The sequence below is a fragment of the Gossypium arboreum genome, chromosome 6, assembly GCF_025698485.1.
Source record: "Gossypium arboreum isolate Shixiya-1 chromosome 6, ASM2569848v2, whole genome shotgun sequence".
Classification (NCBI taxonomy): domain Eukaryota; kingdom Viridiplantae; phylum Streptophyta; class Magnoliopsida; order Malvales; family Malvaceae; genus Gossypium; species Gossypium arboreum.
Window position 1 is genome coordinate 135,102,450 of NC_069075.1, and position 11,282 is coordinate 135,113,731.

The window sequence follows — 11,282 nt, forward strand, 5'->3', positions numbered from 1 at the left end:
AAGAATGATTTAAATAGAAATTTTTAATTATGTAAATAATAATTAACTTTATATTCCATATATAAATTTTACAAATAATACTTTTTATAATAATATAATTTATTATATTATATTCATATGAAATATATATTACATAAGAAAAATAAACTTGAATAGTTGAATTTTAATTTATGATATATCAACTTTTTTTTATAGTTTATACAAATGCTTTAATAGTAAAAATATTTCAATAAAGATATTCTTTAATAATATCAACATGATTTTCAAGTTATGTGCAATTGTAATACCGAATGAAATATGATGAATAATGAGGATATCCTCATCTAAATCGTGGAAATCTTAATATCATAATGCCTTTTAGATCTTCCGAGCCATTATTCTATTATTGCAATAATTCTTGCTAAAAAAATGTTTATGTTATGACAATTCCACTCAGAAAGTAATGGGTATCAAAATAATTCTTATTTATTTATTTATTTTGAATAAATGATATATGTTTATTATTTTAATTAACTATTATTTAAAATTTGAAAGGTGGGGATGAGAGTTTTATCGTAAACCAAGTTTTTCTTCTTCGTTGGGCCAATTCTTTTCAACATTGCCCTCCACCATCACTAACTTTCACTGGCCATAGTTGTTCACATGCTTTCTCTCTCAACCTAATTCACGCAACGCCACCATTATAAGTCTCTTAAACTCTCAAATCATGTCCATCATAATCCAGTGCTTTCTTTACACTCATTATCACTATCTCAACATATTTTTACCTGGATTCAATAGTAGCAAACCAATTAGTGAGGTCAAATTCAACAAGATTTTGGTGGACTATTGATATATATATATATATATATATATATATATATATTATTAATTTTAGTAATTATATATATTTGATGTTAAGTATATTATTGGTATTGCTAATACGTGGTTGAGACTAGATGATATTTGTGATGTTGAAATATTTATAATATTAATTTGTATTTTAGCGTGATGTACAAATTGATTGTATAATATATTAAGTAATTGTATTTAATTTAATTCAATTCAAACCGTGTATAATTAGAAATTAATTATAATTTAATACAGAATTATAATTATAATTAATTTTTCTTAGGTATAATTGATTTTTTAAAAAGCAAACGTATAATTAATTTTTATAATCAATATTAGTACATTTTCTATAAATATAATTTATGATGCATTAATATAATTTTAATTTATATTATCAAAATTTTCAATTATTTAATACTATAATTGATATACCTTTCATATATTTTTGTAGAGGTTTTGGTTTTAAAATTTTATATATAATATATAAAATATAAAGTAAAGTATACTAAATGTTGCTAAATTCATGTTTTGATAACTTAATTTTAAAAAGTTACAAAATGATTACTGAATTATTTGAAAGTTTTCATTTAGTTCGCTAAATTATTCGAGATTTTTTATTTTAGTTACTAAGTTGTTAAGTTTTTTTTTTTAAGAAAAAAATTTGACTAGTCAGCTCCAAGCAACAATATGATGGTTAGTATGGTAGATCAGTACCCATTGACAAGTAAAAGAACATACTTCAGATCCAAACCAATCTGATGGTCAGTGTAAGAGATCAGAGAAGAAAGCTGTTTGAATTTTGGTTCACAGATTCATGACGTTCAAAACTATTTCATCAAAAAAACTAAACATGCAAACAATGAAAACAGAAAATGTAATACAGTAACGATTTTAATAGCACAATAACTTAATAAAAACTTTCAAATAGTTAAATGACTATTTCATAACTTTTTAAGTTTAGAGACTAAAACGTAAACTAATAAATAATTTAATGACCTTGAATGTAATTTACCCTAAAATATATAATTGTGGGTTGAAAATTAAAAAAAATACTATTTTTTAAAATAATTATAGTTTTAAATAAAAATAAATTAAAGTAGAGATAAAAACCAAATGGTTTTATCTAGTTTTGGGTCACATCACTGTCACATTAACTTAGTCTGGTTCTCAAGGTCATAATATAGAAGATGCTTCACGCCACTAGTAGTGGCGCATAGTTTACACCTACTTGTCACCCTTAAAAAGAATCACACTCCCTCATCAAATATTCACTCATTGGTATACTTGACAGTTCACGCCCATGGAGTCTCAATGTCCAAACCCCCGAACCCTACCTGAAACACCTCCTAGCAGCAACCCCATCTCTCGTTTATCAGCCAACATAGTCCAAAGGGTGACTAGAAACTTAGGTTTTCATTCCAAATGGGCGGAATTGAATGGTGCCATGGGAGACTTAGGCACATATATTCCTATTGTATTAGCCTTGACACTTGCCAAGGACCTTAACTTAGGCACAACATTGATATTCACTGGTATTTACAACGTTATCACTGGTGCCGTATATGGTGTCCCAATGCCTGTCCAACCCATGAAATCTATTGCGGCCGTTGCTATATCGGACAGTTCTGATTTTAACATCCCGGAAATTATGGCAGCTGGGATTTGTACAGGTGCAATTTTGCTGGTTTTAGGTGTTACAGGGTTGATGCAGATGGTGTACAAGTTTATACCTTTGTCTGTTGTTAGGGGAATTCAATTGTCCCAAGGCTTATCATTTGCTATGAGTGCTGTCAAGTACATTAGAAAGGTTCAGGATTTCTCAAAGTCAAAATCCATGGGAAATAGGCAGTGGTTGGGATTGGATGGAATGATTTTGGCTATTGTTTGTGCTGGTTTCATAACTTTTATCAATGGAGCAGGTCAAGAAAGAAATCAAAGTGAGGAGGCTATTGTTGATGAAGAAAGGAATGTTAGAAGAAAGAGAACGAGGAAAATCATGGCTACCATCCCTTCAGCTTTCATCATTTTCTTGTTAGGTGTAGTGTTGGCTTTCATAAGAAGGCCAAAAGTGGTGAATGACATTAAGTTTGGACCTTCAGTCATGGAGATTGTGAAAATAACTGGTCATTCATGGAAGGAAGGATTTATCAAGGGGACAATTCCTCAATTACCTTTATCAGTACTGAACTCGGTGATTGCTGTCTGTAAGTTGTCATCAGATCTTTTTCCAGGAAGGGAATTCTCCGCCACCTCGGTTTCTGTAACCGTGGGGCTAATGAACTTGGTGGGGTGTTGGTTTGGTGCCATGCCTTGTTGCCATGGTGCAGGTGGGTTAGCTGGACAGTACAAGTTTGGGGGCAGGAGTGGTGGGTGTGTTGCCTTACTTGGTGCAGCCAAAATGATGTTGGGTTTGGTATTGGGAACTTCTTTAGTGACAATTTTGCACCAGTTTCCTGTTGGTATCTTGGGTGTTTTACTCTTGTTTGCAGGGATTGAACTAGCAATGACTTGCAGGGACATGAATTCAAAGCAAGAGTCATTTGTGATGTTAATATGCACTGCTGTTTCACTTGTAGGGTCAAGTGCAGCACTTGGTTTTGTTTGTGGAATGCTAGTCCATGTGCTTCTTAAGCTAAGGACACCCTGTATGCCTTGATCTCCCTAAACAATACCATGTCTTTTAATTTAAGCTTTCTGTAATGAATGTACTGCATAAACTGTTTGATATTTCATTGAATTTCCTTACTAGTAGTGTTCAACTAGATTTTTCTTCTATTATTTCATTGGCTTAATGATAAATTTGGCCACTAATATTTGCATGTTTTATCAAAATAATCCTAATTGTATTTTTGAGTTTTTTTTTACCATCAACCTTTGTTCTTTTTTTTTCAATCCACTTTTTCTAACAGATTTAATGAATAAATTCAAGGTTTCAATTTTTCTTTTCGTTCAAAAAGTTTCAATCTTCATAGGTTTGTTTATTGATAAGCTTTTCTAATGAGTTAATTTTTTAGATAATTACATTTATTTTCTTTAAATTAAGAGTTATTATTTTAATTTAATGTATTGTTTATTTTATTATTTTCCACATATAATTATCTTATTGGGTTATCTAAATAACAAATAATATCTCATTAAAATTATTTCACATATGAAATTCTATATCATCCTGTTAATTTTTTTAACGTTATTTTTATTAAATATGTTAGAAAAAGCAAGTTGAAAAAAAGATTAATAGCTAAAAAGGCTCAAAAATATAATTAATGTCATTTTGACAAAACATGCAAACATTAGTAGCCAAATTTGCCATTAAGCCTATTTCAGTCAATAACATCATTTACTTCTCCAGACCATAGAAGCCACAACCGCATAATTTTCCAAGTTTGTATATTATTTTTATAATATAATATGTACTAAAGATAACATTTCAAAATTAATTTATATTATAATATTTATTTATTTATATAAATATCAGTTAATTTTTTGTTTAAAATAATTTAATTAATTGAATTGATTAAATAATAAATGGGATAATCATAAATCTAAAAATTTTGATTATATCATCTCATTGTTGAGTTAAGTTTACGAGTACAAAAAAAAAAACAAGATTTAAAAGAAACTACATAAAATTTAAGAGAATAAGATGATAAATAAGATATATTTTTGATAAATTTTAAACATATTTAAATTTATTAAATTATTTTTAATTATTATATTTAATTTTATTATTAATTAAAACATTTAATTTTATAAAATAATTTTACTGATATTTATATGTTATTTATTAATTTGTGTAAATTTTAATTAAATTTGAAGGTTAGTCTTGAAGGTTTAAAGTATGGTATTACTTGAATATGTTCATGAGTTTAGACCTTATTGGAAGAAAAATTTTAAATATTTTGTATCCAGTTATGCGAAATTAGAGGTCTATCCAAATCTGCAGAGAATAATAATTTTAATATCCACTGCATTTTGAAGTGGATTTATTGTAATTCTAAATTGTTTTCCTAAATGGAATATGGATATAATGTTTGTATTTAAGAGATGTTGTGGATTGTCGATTGAGTCTTAGCTCAATTGGTATCGATATAGTTGTTAGTGTAGGAAAACGTAGATTCAAATATTCTGAAGTGCGTTATTCTCCTATTTAAGGGTTAAGAAAAATGTTATAAATAGTTCTAAGCATTATATCAAAAAGAAAATTTTGAATTGTCTTATAAAAATTGTGGTAATATCTTTCTTTTATGTATGTTTAAAATGGTGGGTTATCAAAATAAACAAAATATTTAATTTTTACAATTTGTAATTACATTTCAATTGAAATATAGAAGGTTTTACATAAGGCTGAACCGAATTATACTTAAATTATAATATTATAGATAGGTTCGAATTTGAATAAAACTTGTCACCCAAAAGCACACCAATTCCTCCTTTTTCTTGCACAATAGCTCTACTAGGTTACCCTTACCATTGTCAAAACAATTATCGTTTCTCTTAACCCAAATACACTACAAATAGATTAAATTATAGGTTAGATCGGGCCAATACAAAATTTTAAGTCTATTTTCTAGATTCAAACTTGACCTAAATTAAAAATACTAAATCCGAGCTCGACCCGACTAGCCCTTATTAATTTTTTAGATTATTATTTTTATATAAAACAAATTTAAAAATACATTATATCAAATACACTAAAAACATTAAAATAAACATTTTTCAACAAATTAAAAATACATTAAAAATTTATATACTTAAATACAACTAAAATAGTTATAACTTAACAAGTAAATGCCTTTAAAATAGTAGCAAAATTAATAATAAATAAGAGTTATACAATATCCAAATAGTAACAATAAATAATAGCAAAATGACGTCAAAACCACAAAAAAGAAAAAAAAAGTTTAGGTTGATTTGGGTTGAATTGGGCCAAAAATCTTACTAGAGACTCGATCTGTTTAGAAAACAAACATTATTTTTTATCCAAGTTTATTTTTTGAGTTTATATTGTTGTCCAAACTCTTTAAGCCGAATTTATTTATTTTTTACTTTTGAAACAAATGATTTATTATATTGATAACTGTCACCAATTAAAAAATAAAATATATAATAAAGAACCATAGACAATGTCAGTCTTGTTGTATTTCTCAATCACTAGAATCATACAATTAGAAAAATTAATAATAAAACTTACAAAAAATCAAATATAAATAAATAAATATACAGTAATAAATAAAATAAATAACTGATTCATCTTAAATAAAAAATGCTTTATAGTTCATAGGTAATTTAAAAGTTTAAATTAAGAATAAATTTTAAAACTATACATGAATTATGATTTTTTTTTGTGTAAAAACTTAACTAATTTAATTACCTAAAGTTAACATTTAGCTACCCTACCATTTCAAAAATTTCTTGAGAGATGCTTAGAATCTAAATTACGTTCTATAGATGGATCCTAATTATGTATTGCACTGTTTTGCTTCGCCTAATTTACTGATATCTTAATTGTTTTCAACAAATTCCAAAATATTCCTTGAAAAATAAAGCGAATTCTGTTCTTCCATATGTGTCAAGCTAGCAACCCAAAAAAGAGTCTATCAAGCCAGTACAAAAATTGAGAATAGAGTTGCTTCTTCACCGCAATACTCTATCGCCAAAAACAGGACAAGAAGAGAAATTAAACCTCCAAAGAAGTATGCCGAGGTTGATCTAGTTGCTTATGCTTTAAATGTGGCTGAAGATATAGATGCGAATCAAGAGCCATTTAATTATTCTGAGGCGATTAGCTGTGAAGACTCAGAAAAGTGGATGTTTGCTATGCAAGAGGAGATGGAATCACTCCACAAAAACAGAACATGGGATCTTGTAAAACTTCCTAAAGGTAAAAAGGCTGTTCGTTGTAAATGGGTGTTTAAAAAGAAAGAAGGGACTCCAGGAGTTGAAGAACCCAGATATAAAGCAAGGCTTGTTGCAAAGGGCTACAGTCAAATTCCAGGAGTGGACTTCACAAATGTGTTCTCTCCAGTTGTTAAGCATAGTTCGATTCGAGCTTTGCTTGGTATTGTGGCCATGCATGATTTGGAGCTTGAGCAGTTAGATGTAAAAACTGCATTTTTGCATGGAGAACTTGAGGAAGATATTTACATGCAACAACCAGAGGGTTTTATAGTCACAGAAAAAGAGGACTATGTTTGCTTGCTGAAAAAGTCCCTTTACGGTTTGAAACAATACCAAGACAAGTGGTACAAGAGGTTTGATTCCTTTATGACTTCTCATGATTTCAAAAGAAGTAGTTTTGACAGTTGTGTCTACTTTAAGAAAAGCGTGATGGTTCTTTTGTGTATCTACTTCTTTATGTTGATGACATGTTGATAGCAAAGAAAAGATAAAGAGAGATAAGAAAGGTTAAAGCCCAACTAAGTGAAGAATTTGAGATGAAAGATTTAGGACCAGCAAAGAAGATACTTGGTATGGAGATTCTCGAGATAGAAAAGCAAGTAAATTGTACCTAAGTCGGAAGGGGTACATTGAGAAAGTTCTTTGTGTTCAATATGCGAGTGCTAAGCTCGTTAGTACTCCTTTAGCACCCATTTCGGACTTTCATCGGCCTTATCTCCTCAATCGATAATGAGATTGAGTACATGTCACATGTTCCATACTCTAGTGCAGAGGATCTCTTATGTATGCTATGGTTTGTTCACGCCCGATTTATCATATGCGTTAGTGCGGTTAGCGTATACATGGCGAATCTCGGTAAAGAACACCGGAAAGCGATTCAATGGATTTTAAGATACTTACGAGGCACTACTAATGTTTGCTTACAGTTTGGAAGAACTAAAGATGGAGTTATAGGGTATGTTGATGCTGATTTTGCTGGAGACCTTGATAGAAGAAGATCTCTCACAGTGTTACGTCTTTACAATCGGAGGTTGTGCAATTAGTTGGAAAGCCACTTTGCAAACTACATCGCTTTGTCTACCAATCAAGTGAGTACATGGCGATTATCGAGGCTTGTAAAGAAGCTATTTGGTTGAAGGGACTATTTAGTGAACTCAATGAAGACCTTCAAATCAGCCACAAGATTTTGTGACGGTGAGTGCCATCTTTCTTACAAAAGATCAAATGTTTCATGAGAAAACAAAACACATTGATATTCGGTATCATTTTGTTCGTGATATTATTGCTCGTGGTGATATTGTTGTGAGCAAAATTAGCACTCATGAAAATCCTGCAGATATGATGACTAAGTCACTTCCTATAACCAAGTTTGAGCATTGCTTAGACTTGGTTGGTGTTCATTGTTGAAGTTAAACCCTTAAGGGTTTTTTGGAAGAGGTGAAGAACTTGTTTATTGAAAGTTCGCGATGAAGAACTTGTTCATTGAGAATTTGTGTCAAGGTGGAGATTGTTAGAATTAAGTGACCCAAATTCTTATTTAAATAAAATACGATGGAAAATAAAATAAAAGTAAAATCCATATAGAACTAGACTTCTTTTATTTTATTTTAGAATAAGGTTTTAAACCTTATTAAACTCCATCTATTTTATATTGATTAGGATAAGGTGTTTCAATCCTACTAGAATATGGCTTTGCAAGCCTATAAATAGACATAGTCTATTCCTCTTGTATTTGAGTAAAAAATTTTTCGACATAGTGAATTTTCTTCTCCTCGCCCGTGGTTTTTTTCCGAAAGGGTTTCACGTAAAATTTATGTGTTCTTTATTTTTATTTATTTTATTCTATTTTATTTTTCACAAAAACTATACATGAATTATGATTTTTTTTTTGTGTAAAAACTTAACTAATTTAATTACCTAAAGTTAACATTTAGCTACCCTACCATTTCAAAAATTTCTTGAGAGATGCTTAGAATCTAAATTACGTTCTATAGATGGATCCTAATTATGTATTGCACTGTTTTGCTTCGCCTAATTTACTGATGTCTTAATTGTTTTCAACAAATTCCAAAATATTCCTTGAAAAATAAAGCGAATTCTGTTCTTCCATATGTGTCAAGCTAACAACCCAAAAAAGAGTCTATCAAGGGACCCCATTCCGCAACAGCTACCCAGGATTTTCCAAATTTGTCCTAACCCAATCCAAAATATTATTTGAGAAAAATTGGGGACAACAGTTTCTTGGCACGAAGTACATCCAAACCTCTTTAGCAGTCGGGCAGTCCCTGAACATACAGAATATCTTCTGTCTCGTAATAACAGACTAGGCATGACATATTTTGTCCAATCCCTCTTCATATACGTTCTATATTAGTAAGCAATTGTATATATGAACTTTGATTTTTATGCAATTTTATACATGGAATTTTGATTTGATCCAATTATTGTAAATTATTAACACAATTATTGATGTAACATAATTTTATGTTTATATATTGCATACATAAATAATTATATTTATCCAATATAAATTTTGTATGTATTTATTTCTTTAAATATGTATGATTAAAACAAAATTAAAGTTTTAAGTATACATTTAAATCACAATTAGAGTTTCAAATATATAATTACATCAAATTAAAATTTATATATACAATTACACGTTAAATTAAAATTAATGTATAATTTTAAAATTTATTCCAAATTATTTATGATGTAAGTTAACGTAAGCATGACCATGCAATTAAAGCAAAAAATTCTTTGTGTTTAAAGGAAAACTTTTATTGATAGATTTGCTTAAGATTATGATTCTACCGATAAATGTTAAGTTTAATTCTTTTACATATATCATTGAAGAGATTCTTCATAAAAAAGATGTTGTGAATAGACTAAGGATTTTATACTCAATTCAACGGCTGCTTGTGCAGCTAAATAAAATATTAAGGCAAATGTCAACTTTCAATTCATCACAATTACCTCTAAATTTTCTAAAACTTTTAATGCTTTTAAGCTAACAAAGTATACTTTTTATTTCTAATTTGTGTTTTTCTCTTCTAATAATATTATTTTTAAAATTCAAATTTATATCCTTTCTTTAAAAGTGTGTTTAAACGAGAGATTTTATTTGTATTAAAGGTTTCAAATATCTAGATGTGGCTTTACTTATTTAGGTAAAAATTTTGAAGGATTTTAGAATTTAAAATAATTTAGGCATGGTTAAGAATCAAATAGTTCAATCAAAGTAGTGCTTAAAATGGTGGACACTACTTTAAGCACTAAATCCAAACAGAAATCATATAAAACACAAAATGATGTTTACGAAATTCTGTTTTCTTATAATTTATAGAGCTTAATTCAATGAAAAATATTCACTTTCTTCAATAATAACAACAAATAATCTTAATTTATCGTACACTCATGATAATTTTTCTCAGCTTTGCATTTTGAAGAACAATACATTTATCACTAAGTCCACCCATTGTCACAACACAAAAAAATTTACTATCACTGTTTTTAAAATTATTATATTTTAAATAAAAATAAACTATAATAAACTTATTTTGGTTTACAAGGTTTTTCTAGAAGATGCTCAGAAATCAGCAAAATTTGATTTACATTATCAGAATGATGTCTTTTGGATAGAAAAGGTGCATTTTGCTATTGATGGATCTTATAGATTCCATCTTCTTCATCGTAAAACTTTTATTCTGAAAAATATTTTTTACTCAAAAAAAATCTTATTTTTTTTATTCGCAATAAAATGATGAAATTTATAAAAAAATCAAATAATTTTATTATATTTTAATTGATATATATACCATTAAACTTCGGTGAAAAAACTAGTTTATAATAAAAGTAAGAAGGTAACTATAATGAAAACTCTTCTATCATAATCATAGGAACCAAATCAATGAATTTATTTACTTAATACAGTTTTGATCAATTACACCACACCTCTTCTCGAATCTTCCCTTACAATCTCCGCAAAAGTTTTCAATTTCTTATGATTCTTCTCATCTTCCATCTATTTAACGTGCTTGATTCTTTCTTTTGCATTGTTTCTTGGTCTTCTCCCATTGTCTTTCTGTTGATAACTACTAATAATTTATTTTTATTTTCTTTGAGTTAAATTCGTGTTACTTTAGTTATAGTTTAAAATAGAAAATAATAGCTTACCTTTTCTTGATAATGATTTCTTTATATTTAATGGTTGTTAAATTAATTATATATTTTTATATTGTATGACGTCCGACGAAGTATAAAAATAGGGATTTATGTAAGGAAAGTAGTTTTCACTCCAACAGAAGATTTATTCGTTGGAGTAACGTGATTACTTGATAAGTGCTGTGAATTTTGATGAGATCAAAAAGAAGAAAAAAGAGACTTAACCCCAAAACACTGTGGAGAAAATGAAGAGAAGCTACTAAACTAAGGCCTTTTAGCATCAAGGATCGACGGAATTCATCGACAAGACTCAATTTTCTTCATCTATTTTTTTTTTTTAATTTTTTTTATGAGTAGTTCTTATTTTTATTTCAAGATATTTTTCAATT

The 11,282-nt window shown here is 28.4% G+C and overlaps 1 protein-coding gene across 1 annotated transcript; it reads left to right on the top strand.

The window, feature by feature from the left end:
• Positions 1–2,012: 2,012 nt before the first annotated feature.
• Positions 2,013–3,576, top strand: LOC108485639 (molybdate transporter 1-like). Its single transcript, XM_017789492.2, has one exon. The coding sequence runs from the start codon at positions 2,132–2,134 to the stop codon at positions 3,485–3,487; it is 1,356 nt and encodes a 451-aa protein (XP_017644981.1). The 5' UTR covers positions 2,013–2,131; the 3' UTR covers positions 3,488–3,576.
• Positions 3,577–11,282: the final 7,706 nt, after the last annotated feature.